Source organism: Rhea americana, unplaced genomic scaffold, assembly GCF_003343005.1.
Source record: "Rhea americana isolate MKP2758 unplaced genomic scaffold, rheAme1 scaffold_305, whole genome shotgun sequence".
NCBI classification, from domain to species: Eukaryota; Metazoa; Chordata; class Aves; order Rheiformes; family Rheidae; genus Rhea; species Rhea americana.
Genome location: NW_028186430.1, coordinates 4,055 through 21,824, shown reverse-complemented (window position 1 = coordinate 21,824; position 17,770 = coordinate 4,055). Strand labels below are relative to the sequence as shown.

Below are 17,770 nucleotides of genomic sequence, written 5' to 3'. Positions count from 1 at the left end.
AAGCAATTATATTTTTTTAACTGATGTTAAATTATACATGTATTTTTTATCATCATTATCTTGGAAACTAATGAATAATGCATTTGTTTGACTAAATTATTATTTATTTTTATGCTATGCTATACTAACTTCTTATTCTATGTAACATTTTAGAGGTAGTTAATCTGCAACTCTAATTTATATTTTAAGATAGAAAACAAATTTTCTTCTCTAACTTCCAGTTTTTCTACTTCATTAGTTGGCTGTAAAAAAGAGTAAGTCCAATAACCTGATCTGAAAACTGTTTTCTCTTTCTCCGTAGCTGCAGCTGAGGCCACTGTTGTGTAAAGCTACAGATTCTGTTTTCAAGCACTTAGAAAATTATTTCCATGTGTTCTTTTTATTTTATTTTATTTTACTTTGCAACAACAGATAAGTATTTTTATTAAACTTATTTGCATATATAAGCTAAGTTTAAAGGGATACATTATTCAAAAGAATACTTACATCTGATTAAAATTAAAAAAAAAAAAAAAAAAAGTGTTACCCAGCTTTTNAAAAAAAAAAAAAAAAAAAAAAAAAGTGTTACCCAGCTTTTGGGGAGAGAAAGAACGTTAGAATAATCTTACACTGTGCAGCTAGGAATTACAGAACTGTGTACTACTATGGAACTCATTTTTTTGGTTTTTTTTTGTCTGTATGTATACATAGGTCAAAGATTACTGGGAGGTTCAGCTCCTGTCAATATTCCAGGCTCTCTTGCTCGTTCCTCATCTCTACATTCATCATCGTCCCTTTCAACCTCTCCACTCAGTTCTCTTTCACAATCGCTGTCTCAGTCTTTTGTTTCATCTGCTATGGCTCCTCACCAACAGCAGCCTCAGCCTTTGAAGTCTGAACTTAGTATATTAGGCACCTCAGCCTCTTCACATAACTCTTTAGGTAAGTTAGTTGAAGACTGCACTTTGTGTAGTGTAAGAGGGGAAACAATGGCAAGTCAGAAATCTTCAGTTGAAGACGTTGCATTCTTCATATGACTTACTCTGGAAGATAAAGATTAGTTATTGTAAATGTTAACAGTACTGAAAAATGATCTGAAAGTTAAATGTGGTATGTGGGACAAAGCTCAGTGAGAGAAAGGCAAGAAAGTAATAGTGAGAAGGAAAATATTTGTAAGAGGAGATATTTACAGAGGTGTTTGAAAGGGGAAAAATGTAATAGTTTGCATACAGGCAGCAGGAATGCATTTTATCCATAGCGTCTGAAGGAGTAAAAAAAAAAGAAAGCAAGAACTGAAATGATGTAAGAGGTGTGGGGAGCAGAAATTTTTGGATAGACGTAAATTATTGCTCTTCCTTTCCTTTTAGTGGACTGTACTTTGTTTCATTAAAAAGGCAAGAAAAAGCACATGATAAGTTTGCTGACTTGTTTTAAATATTGTAAACATTTTCTGGATTGTCACGATTCTGACAATAGTGACGTAACAGTATGTGTCTTGCCGCTAAAATTACACRGTTTGCATATGTAGTGCATTTAGTTAATTCTGCATGTGAAACATTCAGTGACAGGTTTTGCAGAATGTTTAGGCTTTTTTCTGCCTTTGTTTGACAGGTTTAAATGGGAGCATTTGGGACTTTGTAACAGGGAGTTTTTCTCCTAGTCCATCCCCGGTACTGAGCAATGGCACTACCCCCTCAATAAATTCAAGCATCAGTGGGAACGAACTAACTCAAGTCAGACAGGAACTTGATGATGCCAAAAGAAAAATAAAACAATGGGAAGATTCTTGGCAACAAGTAAAACAGGTACACTAATTTATGGTAGTATTAAATTTTCTATATATATTTTTAACATATATCTCCTACTGTTCTTCCATTTTATATGTTTCATTATCCTTGGACCTAGGGTTTTGTTACAATATATCAAATTAATCAATCAGGTACGCTGTTTTCTTTTTCCATCTCCAAAATGAGCTAGCAGCATAAAGGAAATCAAGCAGTAAAGAGAAATTCATTTTCTGCAAGCTAATCTCCTTCACTAGACAAGGACAATTAGCTTCAAGATAGTGCTGAACAGCAACCTATCTCAATGTTTAAGTAACTAGAGACATTATCTCCCTTTCTATACCTATTTCAGATGGTAAGCACAGAAAAAAGCAATGGCTTGCCAGCAGCTAAGGTTGTRTACTGTGCCTGGATGCTATCCAGCTATCTCAGTAGTAAAACTGAGGTTGTTGATACCTGCCAATGTAGTGCACACTTTCTGTAGTCCTTTCTTTCCCCTCATACTGTTCTCTCTRTGCCAAGGAATAGTTAAATAGTTCTACAATATTTTGGCAGGTGTTGACGTCTCTTGACGTGAAATTATGAACTGAACATTTAAAATGTGTTTTATTTATACAGCTCCAAAAAGGCTCCTGGCTATGTATAGACAATCAACAATGACACATAAAATTTAGTTTAAGACAAAACAAGAAGAGTTTATAATTAAAGAGCAGAATAAGTATGGAAAAGCATTAAAGTGATAGCAAGTGCATTGTAATGTCTAAAATCAGACATTACATGCTTTTTTGAAGGCTTTTGCATTTGTTCTTCTGATTTTAATTTTTAAATTATTTTTACTATATTCTGCAAATCTTTTTCTCTCAGGCATGTGATGCATGGCAAAAAGAGGCTCAAGAAGCAAAAGAACGTGCTAATGTGGCAGATGCTGACAAACAACTTGCTCTTCAGAAGAAAGAGGAAGTGGAAAGTAAATTAAAAAAGCTGAAGGAGCAGTTTGCTGCTTGTCTATCTACTACATTATCTTATATGAAAAACTATGGAGATATAGAAAAGATATCCTTACCAAAGCTTCGTTCCTTACAAAGTCGTCTGCGCTTAGATTTAGAAACAGTGGATGAGGTGAGTTTCTTCATCTGTGCAACTATTTTTCATTAATTGAAACCGGCAACTCAGTAACCTTCAATAGGATATTTATGCCAGGTTACATTTCAAACAGTGACATTGCTCTCAATTAAAGTTTTTCTTTTATGGAGTGGTTCAGATTCCTCAACACAATGGATTCTTCTAATTCTGTGATCAGCTATCAGAAGAAATGATAAGTAATTTACAAGAATTCTTGGGATGATTTTAAGAGATCTAAAGCCAGCTCTTAACCCTATTGTATTGACCACTACCTAGGTAGTTAAAAACATTTGCATGTTTTTTGCTTGTTTAGAAAGTAGGTGTTGAGATTCTGTACTAGGAATTTGTGTAGTCAGAGAGCCTAGTGCAGACTTGGAGCATAAAATCATTAAGGTTAAAAGGGACCTGTGGAGATCATTTAGTCCAACTTCCTGCTCAAATATACGAGCGGCTATAGCAGGCTGCTCAGGGATGTGTCCAGTTGGGTTTTGAATATGGCTGAGGATGGAGACTCTGCAATTTCTCTGGGCATCCTGCTCTCGTGTTTGACCACCTCACAGTAAAAACAAACAAAAAAACCCTTCTGTTTAAATGGAATTCCTGGTATTTCAGTTTTTCTCCTATGCCTCTTGCCCTTTCACTGGATATTACCAAGAAGAGTCTGGCTCCATCTTCTTTACCCATTTCCACTATACTCATTGATATGATCCCCCCAAGCCTTCTCTTCTCAAGGCTAAACAATCCCAGCTCAGCCTCTCCTCGTATGTGAGATGCTTCAAGCCCTTAATCATTTTAGGGGCATACTGCTATAGATGAGCCAAAGCATGTTGAAGTACATGTTATTTGAAAATGACTAATTCTATACCAATGAGAGTCTACAAGGACCTTCAGTTTTTGGATAACTGTGCACAACAAATAGAAAACCCTTCTTACTAGCTTTTGTGTTAGCCATAGGAGTACTGTAGCCCTGTCTGCTGATATGTGGGTCCAGAGGCCACAACAAACTTATGTACTACTGTTTTTTCTTAACTAGACAGAGGGAGAGTATTCATTGTGGCTACATTACTTTCTGAAACAGATCTCAAATTTCTCTTGTATTTGCTTTCACTTATTCCATTTCTGTTTTGTTTCTCCTCTTTCACAGAATCACAGAATGGGTAAGGTTGGAAGGAACCTCTGGAGATCATCTAGTCCAACCTCCCTGCTCAAGCAAGGTCACCTAGAGCATGTTAGACAGGATCGCATCCAGGCAGGTTTTGAATATCTCCAGAGAAGGAGACTCCGCAACCTCTCTGGGCAACCTGTTCCAGTGCTCTGTCACTGTCACAGGAAAGAAATTCCTCCTTATATTCAGGCAGAACTTGCTGTGTTTCAGTTTGTGACCATTGCCTCTTGTCCTGTTGCATGGCACTACTGAAAAGAGTTTAGCCCCATCCCCTTGACACCCTCCCTTCGGATACTGGTACACATTGATAAGATTCCCTCTGTCTTCTCTTCTCCAGGCTAAACAGGCCCAGCTGTCGCAGCCTTTCCCCATAGGGGAGGTGCTCCAGTCCTCTGATCATCTTTGTAGCCCTACGCTGGACGCCCTCTGGTAGTTCCATGTCTTTCTTGTTCTGGGGAGCCCAGAACTGGACACAGAACTTGAGATGAGGGCTCACCATGGCTGAGTAGAGGGGCAGGATCACCTCCCTTGACCTGCTGGCAATGGCCTTCCTAATGCACCCAAGGATACCATTAGTCTTCCTGGCCACAAGGGCACATTGCTGGCTCATGGTCAACTTGTTGTCCAAGTTGACTTGGACATCTCTTTCTGATTCTTTTAAATTCCTATCAGAGAAGCAGAACATTTTTACTAATTGTTTTAMCTGTGATGCATTACCGGGAGCTTGGCCTGGAGCATTTGGACTCAGGCTTTTCTTCCATATTCTCTTTAAATCTCCTGAACATGGCCTAAGAGCCAGCTAGGACATGAGTGTGTTGTGAGATGCATATTTCAGCATGTGATTTTTCATTTGAGTGCCTCCTCTGCTGCTTCAAGAAGACCAACAGTATTGCCATATGCAGGATCTTGAGGGATTTAAAACCCCCAACCCCAAGCAGAGAGACAAAATATATCCATCTACAGTAGTTTCTCCTCAAGAGAACAGTTGACAAATTCATGCTTAGTTTTCAGAGAATGAGACCAGATTAACCTCTCTCTTCTTTGACATTGAGGCTATTGATTTTCTTTTGGAACAGCCTAAGTGACTCTCCAACTGGTAAATTACTTGATGGACAAATTTGGTTCTTGTGTAGGCCTTACGGCTGTCTGTGAGGTGTTCTAGACCAGAAAGGCCACCTGGAAGTGGCCTTTGGAGTGCTGACATGCAGTAATCTGACTTGTTGAAACTAACCAGCTTCATCTGTTAGAGCAAGCTGAAAAGTCAAAGAAACGGAGACGTGGGGTTTTGACAGATGAAAGTGGAACCAGTGTCTCAACTACGCAATTGTAAAGTCAGTCTCTTAGTCATAAGCCTCTCAGCCAACACTGATTACTGACTGCTGTGAAAATCAGGGCTCCCAGATTCCCAGTCTTACTTAATAAAATATTCTTTGTTGCCAAGTTTTGCTCTATTACTATCTGCCTCATGCTGTCTGCAAGGAATTCCTATTCTGCAGGAGGTACCCCCTGCCAACCTTGAGGTGGGGCAACAGCCAAAACAGTTGACACCTTCTCTGAAATTCCTGCCAGAGGTTAAGGTGCTCTTTGGCTGCCTGCTTGAGGGCATTTCGGAGGGCTCTCAAAGCTAGGAAGGTCAGATGCCATTTGTCCTGTGAGCATGACAAAAAAGATAATAACGACCATTTACTGATCCAGGCACCAAAAGGCTGGTTCCTGCTTCAAACCTTTTTGAGCACAGTCTGATTCCACACTACTTTCTTCCCTGCAATCACAAAAGATAGAGACACCACATGTGATGCCAGTTCTTGCTCTTTTGTTTTGACGATGACAAGACAGTTCAAACAAAAATTACTTCCTTTTACTACTGGAACAGTGTCCCATTCTCTGGTACCTATTTGAGATCAGCAGTGTCATCTTTGTCTCAGCAAACCTCCTGTCCAGTGCAATTAGTATCAGCAAAAAAGGCCAGGTTTTCTTTAGAAGACTCTAAAACGCATTTAAGTCTTTGGTGAGAAAGTAGTTGCTAATTACCAGGCTCYTGTTCCCACATATGATTATGGGACTTTGTATTGGGTTAGAGAGCACTGTGGTTTTTCTCCTGAGGGATTTTAAAGAGGAGTAGAAGAATCCTGAGATTTCTCATCAACAAAAACAGTAGATACTGAAATAAAAGTCATCTCAGCTAGGCAGGTGTGAATGGAGCCATGACTAGCCTTTCCAGCTCCTTGGTTTTTCAGGTTTCCTATACCAGCATGTATACCAGCAGAAGGCTGTTGTTTTAGGCACTGCCATGCACAGTGTTCCAGATTCTTCTTTTAATCTGGCCATGCTCTCCTTTCAAAAGTTAACATGGCTTATAGATGCCTTTGAATTCTTCCTGTTTCTTGATAGGGTGGATATAGCTCATCACATGGAGGCATTTATTTGCAGTTGTAGCATGCTCCCCAAGGTTTGTATCAGTAGCGTTATTCAAGGTATCACACATTTGGGAAGCTTCCATTTGGTCTTCATGCAAATGTCTCCCACAGCAAGAAGAAAATATGAGTGGTTTGAAATGCCAAAATAAGAGACTGTATGACAAAGACAAAGGCTTATTCCTCTCCTTTAATTCTGGTTTGCATCATTAATGCCCATTAACAGGCAAATTTTAGTCTGGAGTCTGTCTAGATACTTCCTAAATGCTCTGGTACTCCTCCAGCTGCTAATCTAAATATTGCTTATGCATACTCTGCTCTTACAACTCTCAATTGGGCTAGTCATCAAAGAAAAACATCATCCTTTATGTGGTGTTAAATTAGAAGTTTATCCAGGACTGCTAAGCATAAAGCTGCTAGTCCGTGATTGTATATCTCAGAATCTTTTTTTTTTATTAAGTGTAGTAATCTTTTTACAGGTAGTTTTTCATCTTCGATCAAAGAAGTGTGTTGTATGTCAAGAAGGTGATCGTAGCATCATCCTGCCTCCATGTCAGCATTATGTACTTTGTGACAACTGTGCAGCTAAACAAGAAGAATGTCCTTGTTGCAAGAAAACAAAAAATCAGTGGTAATGTAGAGGCATAGCACTTATATCATGTTTATGAATTAAATATATTTTATGTTCTAGTATTTTATATAAGAACTATATCAATAGTAATTAATCCATTTAATAGTGTTAGACTGATTTCCGTTATGATATGATTAACTTAGTTGTTTTAAAATAGAGAATAGTTTGCTCACCTTTACATATCAACCTCTTAATTTTGGTGAGGTTCTATGCTCTTGAAGTTCTTTCATTCCCCCAACCATGTTCCAGCCTTTTCAACTTCCACTTACATTCCTAGTGCGCAAGCTACTTGGGTTCCTTTGCACTGTAGTCACTTTGTATAAATCTTACCGTAATGCCTGAATGAAGTGTTTATACCTGTTATTTCCGTTAACTAAAAATAGATATGTAGATACAGTAACAACACATCAACAGCAGAAATGGCCCTTTTGCCATTTCTGTTCTGCGTGGTATGCCAGAGTCAGTGTATTGAAATCGGTCTAACACTATGTTTACTTGATTATTTGAAGAACTCTGATTCATGTAAAAGCACTTTTTAATTGTTGGTTTTTATTGTTAGAGAATATGTTACAAATTGCTTCAAGCTGCTTTCTAGTTTTTATGTTTATTTTTTTCAATATGCAATAATTTGAAGCTTTATATGTGTACTGTGAATTAAAACATTTAAAATATTTCACAAAGTTTTACTGTTAAATCATAATACTATTAAATAGAAAAGAGAACTTACCTAGAATTTTTACAGTTTACAAGTTAACTACATACTATGGTATTTATAAGTGTATCAGAGAAAAAACAGTGAGGCACATATGTTTTGAAATGGATCAGTTTTAGTAAACTGTGCACCTGCATATTTCCCTCAGTTTGGATGTTTGCAGTCTTAAACTTTTTGTACATCCTCTAACGTGTGTGGTATGCATCAGGAGCAGATGTATTATATATGATGACTCTTACCAAGTGCCTATGCCAAATACCCTTTAAACAGCAGAAGACATAAAAAAGAGATTTTGCAAATAGTTTCTAGCTCTTAATTTTGTATTGTATAATTTGATGATAATTAGAGCCTATCTCTTACTTTTATAAATGTCTAAAAATACACTTTTTTTGAATGACAGAATAATACACGTTTGAATGGTACTATGAAATCAAACGTGGAATCAGGCAGTGGCACTTTGACACAGTGATTCTTTTAAAAGAGGGTAATGTCCTTATTTCATCCTGGTAGCTGGGAATATGCAATTCAGGAGAAGTTAATTCCTGTATGTGAACACTGTATATTGGCTATTTTCTTCAAAGGAATTAATTGCCTATGTTGTTGCTTTTCCTGTTAAATACAGGTGCGATACTAGTATGCCGTACATTGAAATGACCTACTACTGTGTTACATAATTTGTATCTCTGTACTCYGTATTCATACAAGAAGTGAGTTCACACAGGCAGCAAAGAGTTAATCTATTTATGGCTCAATTGTGCTGAAAAAAACCAAGGTGTATACTAAAAATTATTATTGTTGAAATAGAGCTTTTAGAATTGTCTCAGTGTTAAAGGGCCCAAGAGAAAAGTAATTAAATCACTGTATTACCATTGGGGTTTTGTGCACTTTATACAAAGGCTTGACTTAGCAAAAAAAGCTACACATTTAATATCTAAATGTACAGATTCATTGCTGCTTTCTAAAACACATCAGTCTGCAAAAAAACTTACAGACCTTTTGAGAAGGGAGAAGTACGATAAAATCTTAAATGTATTTCTACTTGTTTCTGTTTCAAAATGTTATCTGAAAATTGTAGTAGTAATTTAAAGATCAAAGATCAATAAAGATCAAAGTTGGGTTTAGTAATGTGATTTCACTGACTTTGACACAGCTTCTTTCAAAGGTTTGTATTAGGTGTAAAATTAGACTGTACTTGCATTTTCAACTACAGTTTTCTGTCCTAAAATAAGATATATTTCTGTGTTTTAAAGGTGCAGCCAGCTTTGAACTTTTTAAAAGAGAAGCTTGGATCATCAAGTGTAGCTGTAGGTTTAATGTCTTTTTGCATTTGTGCAGTATATGAAAAAGTCTGATTTTTGAACCGTAACAGCACTTTGGACTAAAGCAAAATTAATTATAGAAGATTTTTAAACGGTAACCAAATCAGAGGAATGTGTAATTATAGTTTGAAATTATTTTACATATTTTCAAAGAAGCAGTAGGTTTGGGAAACAAGTCTACTATATTTATCTACAGCGTGGAACAACATTCTGCAACCAGTATGCTAACAAAAATTTTTAGAAGTGTCTTAGTGAAAACTTTTGCTGTGGTCTTTTAGAGGAAGCCAGCGTAGTCCACGTGGTGGTCATATGCAGCATTGTGACATTTGTTACTTAAGAGATTTGGAAGTATGTTTTTGTGCCGTCTTGTCAAAGTTTATAGTACTTCATTTGTATTTTAGTGCATTTGCCTATGATTGTAGGGCTATTTGTCTTTTTTTGTAGTAATAGGAGATTTTCCTTATCTTGTGACACCAAAAAAGACCATTTTTAACAGCACTTGCAGAGTGAATAATCAGAATGACATTCATAGTTTGTATGTGCTGCATTTTTAGAGGAAATCAACTAATAAGTGTGTTTAGTCAGTTGCTTTTTAAACAGTTGTATTTTTGCATTTTACAATGATGAATCTTGAAAATAAGGATGTAAGTGTGTCCTATTGTATATCATTACTGAAAATTTTGCAGGTGTTCCCTGTAAGCTTCTCTTGTGCTTAATTATGGACACATTTAAATCAAACTATTTGGTCAAGAAGGAAAAAACACAGACCAGACCAAAGAAATGTATGTGTTTGTGAAATTCTCAGATTGGGTGGCTTGTTACAATTATAGATGGAATTACCTTTAGTAATCATGTGAATCAGATAGCATTCACATGAAAATACTGTAAGTGTTCTTCACAAAATCATTTTTAGGAGGAATTATTAGCAAAGATTCCTGTATCTTATTAAAACAAGTCAACAGCAAATATATTAATATGTATCTTTAATTTTAAAATGGAGGATAATATACCATATGCAGCTGACTAGAGATGACTATTTAGAAGAAGATAGAAGGAAATGTGACCTTTATAAGTATTTGTCCTTGTGTTATATTCACTGTCTAGAAACTAGATACACTAAAAATATATTTTAGCGAGAATACAATGTGGTAATTTGGATTTACAAAGTATATAAAACTAARACAAGTAGATTTTCAAGGTTCATTCTCCTATTTGAGAAAGTTTCATGTTAATTTATGTAAGAATGTAATCTTCAATGTGAATGTCATTATGCTGTCATAATTATTTTAGCCTGGGGAATAATAGATTAAAATTCTGATTTCTCAGGGTTTTTGCAGTTAAGAGCTGTAACCGAAAGTATGCTAATTTCAGATAGATCCCAAGCTGCATGTTATAGGCTTATTACTAGTTTTCTTTGAATAGCGGATTATTAAAGACACATTTGTTCTGTTATGTATTGCCATTCAGAGTATCCTAGTATTAAATACGAGTAGTAATGTTATAACTGTCAAAATATATTTGTGTAACTGTGGTCAACATCAGACCTTAAATAAATATTGAATTTTTACTCATATTAATTTATGGAAGCCATTAATGTTTTGAGTGTACAGACAGAGATGATTTTGTGAATGGAACTGTTCTTAATACAAAATGTATTATTTATAATGCATACTCATTTACTTGTAGTGAATTGTTTAAAATTGTTAACACTTGTTAAACTTTTTTACACTATAGCATTTATGCAATGGTTTACAGAAGTCATGGAATTATTTTTATTATCAACATAAAAATAAAATTTTGATCTTTATTTCTGAGCTATGTTGAGTTTAGAGAATTAAATTTTTACAGATATGTTTTCCCCTGGAATCTTAACTAGTGCATTCCTAATCATATCATCAGGGTTTTTCAAACATAGAAATTGAAGTTTATAGCTTCAGTAAAGAGAGAGATCTTAGTATCATAAGCAGCCTATTTAGCTTCACCTTATACCTGATTATTTTTGTGCCTTTTCTGACTCAACACTTTGTCCTTCATGAGATGCAGAGAATAAAACTGTGTACAGTACTCAGGATGGGGGTTCACCACGGTTTTCTGGAGAGATGAAACACAAATGGGCTTTGGGCATGCTGATGTGAGGGGAGCCCTGTGCGTCTGGCAGGTGAGTCGGTCTGAAGTGTGGTGAGAGCAGTTCTGGGTTGTCTGAACAGGGGCAAATGTGGACGAAAGGGAAAGGGAAGATGGTCTGAAAGAATAGAAAGTGCAAGCTCTTTGTCTCCTCCACAGTCCCTGAGGTCTCCATTTCTTCTCTGGTATTTCCTACTGGGCCACCTATACACAATATCCAAGGCACTAACACCCCACTGGAGTGGGACCCCCACTCTGACCCCTGCCTGTAAACCCACCACCACTGAGGGTCTTGTGGGTACCCTTCAAACCAGGCTACAAAAGCTCCCAGCCCACATAACTCTTCCCCTCCTGACCCCCAGACCTCTAGAGCACCCCCAAACCCTGCCCCAACAGCAACTCCCBCTATCCTGTCCCTAGGCTCCCTGTGACCCCAAACATCTCCCGTCTCCCTCTGTGGGTCCTGGCTTTGCAGTGCCTGCACAGATGGGCATACACCCCTGATCCCATGCTGTGTGGAAGCCTGATGGATGCCCTGATACCACTGGGAGGGAGGTGCAGACCTCCTGAACTAGGCAGGGGCATGGATGCCCCCTACAGACTGCCCTGCAGCCTTTAGCACCCCCAGGGGATCCCCCAACCTCCCTTGCAGCATCCTCTGGCCTTTTCTCAGTAAGACAAACACAAACTATCTCTTGAATGCATTTTATTCTGAAATAGTACAGATGCTATTAAATTAGGGTAAACAGCAAGGTCCTGCTGGACACCCTGCAACCCACCTGGATTCAGCACACCTCAATACTGATTTGGTTCCTACAGGCCTCACGCTGCACCAAGGTTCTCATTGTGTGCAACAGGAGCACAGTGACTTCATAGACCCCAACGATCTCTAAACTCTGTGCCAGGGCCCTAAAACTCTGTGCCCACGAGCTCTCATCGGCCCCCAAACCCTGCCCAACTGCTTCCAAAGATCTGCAAACCTGCCCCAAGGCCCCCAAATACTCCAGGGCCCCTTCAGGGCCCCCAGAGACCATCCTCTGAATCCTGCCCCATGGCCCACAACCCCTCAATACCCTGCCCAAATGCCCACCAACTTGCCCCAGGGCCGTGAAAACATCCTACACCCTCTTTCAGGCCTCCCCGAAGACGGCCTGTGAGACAAATCCTGCCTGATAGCTCGCGCCGCTGCCCAAACTGCCCCGGACTTGTCCCATAACTCACTGCGACGCCCAAATACCCCCCAGCCTGCCCCGAGGCCGCAGAGCCTGTCCCGAGGCCGCCACTAGCAAGCGACCATCAAGCGGCTGCCGCCCTCCACCGCCCGCGGAGGGAGCCGGGACTGAGTCCGCCCCCCCCGCTCCCGCCCCCGCGAGACCAATCGCCGAGCGGCTTCACGCAGACCAACGGAAAGTTCGGTCGGTTTTGCTCAGCCAATCAGACACTGCTCTCACAGCGCGTGCGCGGCTGCTGGCCACTGGCGCCTGCTTCTACAGGGCCTGCGGGATCGTCCGCAGCACGAGTTGCGGCGCCGTCACCGCGGCGACCGGAGGAGCAGACTGAGGCCGAGAGCGTCCCTCGCGGCCTGAGGCGCCGAGGGCAGGAGCCGCGGTGAGCCTCGGCCTTCAGGGCCGTGCTCCTGCCCACTGTGTCTTAGTTTCCCCCTCTCTTCCCTCCAGTCCCTGTCACACTGTTCTTCATCTCTGCCTCCCTTCTACTCTCTGTTCCTCCACCTCTTGTGCCTCATGCCTCTTCACCTTCCTCCATCCTGCTGCTTATGCATTGATTCTGACCTCTACCCAGCTCTCCAGCCCTCTTTTACTCTCTCGTGCTCCCTGTTCCTCTATCTGACCCTCCGTCCATCTCTGGCTCCCTCCCTTTTGATCAAAGTTCCCATACCTCTTTTCCTCACTCCATCCCTCTGTCCACTTCTCCATCTCTCTCTTTCCATCTGTCTCTTTCTTTCACCCTCCCTCTATCTGGATCACCATTCCTGTCCTCCTTTACATCCCTCTCTTCCTCCCTGTCTGGCTTCCTGTCCCTTTATCAGCYTGTCCATGCTTCTCTTTCAGTTTCCATCTCACTGTCCAGCCTGTTGCTCTTCTATCCAGATTCCCATCCCTCTCTTCCCAACCTTCATTCCACCTCTGCAACCCTCTATTTGGCCCTCTGCCTGTGTGCACATTCCTGTGTCCAGCTCCCGATCTTTCTCTTGCTAGCCCTCTCTTTCTCTCCCCATTCCTCTACTTCTCCATCCTTCTTTTTTTTTGTGTTTCCAGCCCTCTGTCTGGCTCTCTGTTACTGTTTTCTTCTCCTGCCTTTCTGTCCCCCTCTCTGGCTCCCCATCCATCTGACTTTCCTCCTTCTTTCTGTCTCTCTTCCTCTGTCCATCTCTACATCCCTCTTTTCCCCTCTTCTGGTACCCCTCTGTCTAGCCATCTGTTGGCTATCCCTCTTTTTCTGTCCCTTTCTTCAGCTCCCTGTCCCTCTGTCCAGGTTTCCATTGTCAATCTTCCATCCCCTTCTCCCCCATCCAGCACTCTTCTTGCTGCCTTCCTCTCCTCTCCCTCTCTCTGCCTCTTCCATCCCTCTCTGAGCCTTTCCTCCCTCTTTTCCTCTCTTCTGCTCCCTGTCTCTCTGTCAGGGTCTCCATCCTTCTCTTTTACTCCTTGTCTTTCTATCCAGCTCTTTGTTCCTTTGTCTGGCTCTCTGTCCCTCTCGTTCTCTTTGCATTCTTCTCTTCTCTCCCCCCTCCCCGCCCCGTTCAACCTGCGTGTGTCTCTCACCTTTGGGGCTGAGGTTCCTTCCCAAAGTGGCTAGTTTGTGCACCCTTGCTCCTGCAAACACAGGCAGCCTGAAGGCGCAGGGAGGTGGACTGGCCTTCAAGCAAGATTTTGGTGTGAAGACCCCAGGGACATAGCCCCTATGTAGTTTGCGGAGCTGCTGTCGGGTGAAGGAATTGCAGTAGTGCAGCAAGACGGCTCACGCAAGCGCAGCGCTCGCTGCTACCCTTCATTACCAGCTGGTACCAAAGCTAGGCGAAAAAAACGCATGCGCACTGCGCCCGGCGTGATCCTCCCAGCCTGGTTCATCGCAGTCTTGCGCATGCGCACTGACGCCCTCATCTCCGCGGCTCCGGAGTTCTCGCTTCTGCCTCGGAGGAACAGGCCTCAGTACGGCAGGGACACGCACGCGCATTGGCGTCAGGGTGCTCGCTGCTACCATCGGGTGGCGACGACCTGCACTGCACACAACTAAAATGGGCATGCGCGCTTTCCGCAGGGCTCGCTGCTGCGCTTGTAGCGAGAAAGTAGTGCGCACGCGCAATCCATGCCCCATGCTCCCAGCTTCTCTCGCGTGTCAAAAGAGCAGTACTGCAACGGCACGGCGCTCGCTGCTGCCCTCGGGTGTCAGAGAAGCAACGTCGCACCCGAGAACTGGCGCAGGCGCACGCCGTCCTGACACAGTCGTGGCTGCCCGCGGTGTCCAAAGAGCAGTGCTGGACACGAGCTGCGCGAATGCGAACTGGTCTTTCCTTTGCTCGCTGCTGCCCTCGCGTGTCCACAAGCCAGTACTGCCGCCACGACTGGCCTCCCCGGGCGGAGAATACGGCCGGCAGCCGCCGCACACGCGCTCAGCGCCACTCCTCTCCGCTGTTTCGGTCACGGGTATGCGCACGGGTCCTGATCATCGACCTTTCCGGTGCCCATGGACGGGTAGTGCAGGTGTGGTGGAATAGGATGTATATCCTGTTTCATTTTGCAAGGAGACCAGACACCCAGACATGTACATAACGACTTTCTTTGAGATAAGGCTTGTCGGCTATTGTGCAACGAATATCTACTTTGCAAGATAGTACTTGTCGGCTGCTTTGCAACGAATATCTGCTTTGCAAGCTTGCAAATGGGACAACCTCCACCGAAAGGTAGAAGAAAGAACCCCTAGCAACAGGACACACATGCGCAGAGTAATATGAGAAGGACGWGATAACRGGAAGAGGAAAAAGAATAAAAAGGGGAACTGAAGCCTGTCTAGGCGCGGCAGTTGGCAGAGCAGAGACTCCCCTGTCGCCCAGCGCTGATATTTGCCTATATCTTGCTTGCTGTAATTAATAAAATTTTTATATTGGCTACACTGACTGAGTGAAATTTATGACACAGGGAGCTTTACTTTATGGCTTCTTATCCAACGGGTAAGCCGAGAGCTGTGCAAGTGTCCTGCAGGGCTCTAGTCTGGGGTAGAGCAGAAGCACAGGCAGGCGAGCTCAGGTGTTGTCCTCTCCAATTCTCAGAGCTGATTCCTATCCCTGAAGCAAAAAGCAGAAGGGGTAGGCCATCGGCTATGCAGACGCCTGCTGCATCAAGGGCTGCAGTGGACCCTTCCAAGGACCCTTCCCCGACAGACGGACGCTGGCATGGCAATGACTCTTCAGGTGTCACAGGGTAAGGGGAAGTGTGCCGGCACTGAGCTCCATGGCAGACTCGCTCCCAGGTGGTGTTTGTGTGCAGTAAAACAATAAACAGCCGATTTATTCTTTGCAGTCGTGTCTGTGGTTCCGGATGTCCCCTTGCCTGAAGGTGATGCCTGGGAGGGGAAGGGTACATGTTGCGCCTGGGGCTGGGAGCTGATGCCCAAGCCCCCTTGCACTTTGGAGTGCCTGCAGTTCCCAGGGAAGTTGGTGCTGTTCCCGGGGCTGTGGGGAGTTGCCCTTGCGTGGCCTGGACCCTCGGGACTCTTGGGGGTGATTCCCATCATCGTGGGGGCAGCCAGGGCCCCTCCAGGGCTGCATGAGGGCACCGGACTGTTCCCTGGTGTGTCTGTGGGGCCGAGGAGAGCCTGCAGGTGCCATGTCGTCAGCTGCGCTGAGTCTTGTGAGGGGGCTTATGGCCCCTTTGGTGTGCCCCGAGGCCCTTTGTTTGTATCTTGTTTTGCCCCGGAGCCCCGGGTTTGCCCTCTAGTGCCCTCAGGAGCCTTTGGTTCACATTTTGGGTTGCCTCCCAAAGCTCCCGTGTGCCTTGAGGCCCTTCGTTTGCTTTGTGGCACGTGACAAAGTTCTCTGTTTAGCTTTGTCATCTGTTGCAGAGTTTTGTGGGGTGTGCCCCAAGGCCTGCCTTTTCCCTTTGGTGCCAGAATCATTCTGTTTGCTCTGTCATCGCCTTTTTTCTACATTTGTGCCCCCCCCCCCCAGCTCCCGCTTTGTTCCCTTGTCCCCTGAATGCTCCCTGTGCACTCCAGGGCTCTCCCTTGAGCTTTCAGGAAGCTGCTCTCAGGAGCCGGGGCGGGGGGGGGCAGGGGCCTCTGGTACCCTGGCGGCCGCAGCTGTCCCCGCTGGGGCTGAGGGCCGTTGCTCCTGCCTGCTTGGCTGCGGCTGTGGGGCCCGGGGCGTGACGGTAATGGCGGGGGGCGGGGTGGGCCCAGGCCAGGAGCAGAGCCGCCTTTGGGGCAAGGTGGCGCCGGGGCCCGTCCCGGCACAAGGGAGCTGCGGCCGAGCACCGCCCACTGGAAGCGGCAGGGCGTCTGCAGCGCGGAGGAGGTGAGCGGGGTTGCGCGCTGCGCGTCCCGCGCGGACAGGAGTGTCCTGAGCAAGGCGGCACAAGCGGGACGCGCCGGGGCCATGGAGGGCGGTGGGAGAAGGAGGTGCGTCGGGGCTGTGGAGGGCGGGGGGAAAGCGGGTACGCGGGGAGGGGGGTGTCTGGGAGGGGGAGGAGGGATCCCAGGGGAAGCCCTAGGCAGGATTGCGGGGAAGGGTGCAGAAGCAGTTTCGGAACTGACCCGGAGCCGGTCGCGGGAGGGGTCCCGGACGGTGTTGGGGGTGGGGACGGAACGGAATAGCCATAGGGTCAAACTTGAACGAGCGCGGCGGAGCGCCCCTGCGGCATGCCGGGAGCGGCAGTCTTCCGGCACTGGGCTTCCGGGTGACCATGTTTATTTCGCGCGGCATGCCGGGAACTGGGGTCTTCCGGCACTGGGCTTCCGCGCGGCCATATCGGTCGTCTGCCACCGAAACAGTAGGCGCATGCGCACCCCGGTCCGCCGCGCTCATTGTTGCCACCGCGTGTTGAACAGGCGCTACTGCACCAGAACGCGCTCCGCCGCGCTCACTGCTGCCCTCGCGTGTCCACAAGCCAGTACCGCCGCCGCGACCGGCCTCTCCCGCGGGCGGAGAATACGGCCGGCAGCCGTAGCACAAGCGCGCGGCGCCGCTCGCCGTGTTCGCCGCTCCTCTCCGCTGTTTCCCTCACGGGTAACTGTATGGGCCGTGCTCCTCGCCCCTTCCCGGCGCGCACGGGCCGGTAGCGCAGAGAGTTCTTCCTTATCGCTGCTTCCCGGTGTCGCGGGGACGGGCAGTGCCGTCCCGGAGCGGCTCCGCGCGACTCTTGCTCGGGGGCAGCCCCAGAGCCTGCTCGCTGATACCCGCCGGTCTCGGGCACGGGCAGAGCAGCCTCGGGGCGAGCCTCGCGGGGCTGCGGCGGACTGCGGTTCGAACGCGGGAGCTCCTCGGGGGCAGCGCCGCGCCGCGAGC

At 44.7% G+C, this 17,770-nt stretch overlaps 1 protein-coding gene and 2 long non-coding RNA genes across 10 annotated transcripts in view; all 3 read left to right on the top strand.

Annotated features, from left to right (window-relative positions):
* The window catches only part of UNKL (unk like zinc finger), a 63,556-nt gene extending 52,616 nt beyond the window's left edge, over positions 1-10,940 (top strand). For 7 of the 8 annotated variants that reach the window (XM_085309840.1, XM_085309846.1, XM_085309841.1 and 4 more), the window contains 5 exons: positions 691-921; positions 1,591-1,784; positions 2,628-2,882; positions 4,030-4,138; positions 6,948-10,940. In XM_085309840.1, the coding sequence (XP_085165966.1) occupies positions 691-921; positions 1,591-1,784; positions 2,628-2,882; positions 4,030-4,138; positions 6,948-7,099 (941 nt within the window). In that variant the 3' untranslated portion in view covers positions 7,100-10,940. Of the gene's footprint in view, positions 1-690; positions 922-1,590; positions 1,785-2,627; positions 2,883-4,029; positions 4,139-6,943 lie in introns of all 8 variants that reach the window. The other variant, XM_085309839.1, reaches the window with a different exon arrangement.
* A 3,773-nt stretch (positions 10,941-14,713) lies between these two features.
* Positions 14,714-15,783, top strand: LOC146593089 (uncharacterized). Its single transcript, XR_014896460.1, has 2 exons — positions 14,714-14,972; positions 15,408-15,783. It is a non-coding gene; the product is annotated as an uncharacterized LOC146593089 (long non-coding RNA).
* An 887-nt stretch (positions 15,784-16,670) lies between these two features.
* LOC146593088 (uncharacterized) overlaps positions 16,671-17,770 on the top strand; it is a 5,148-nt gene continuing 4,048 nt past the window's right edge. The window contains exon 1 of the long non-coding RNA XR_014896458.1: positions 16,671-16,780. This is a non-coding gene — a long non-coding RNA (uncharacterized LOC146593088). The remainder of the gene's footprint in view (positions 16,781-17,770) is intronic.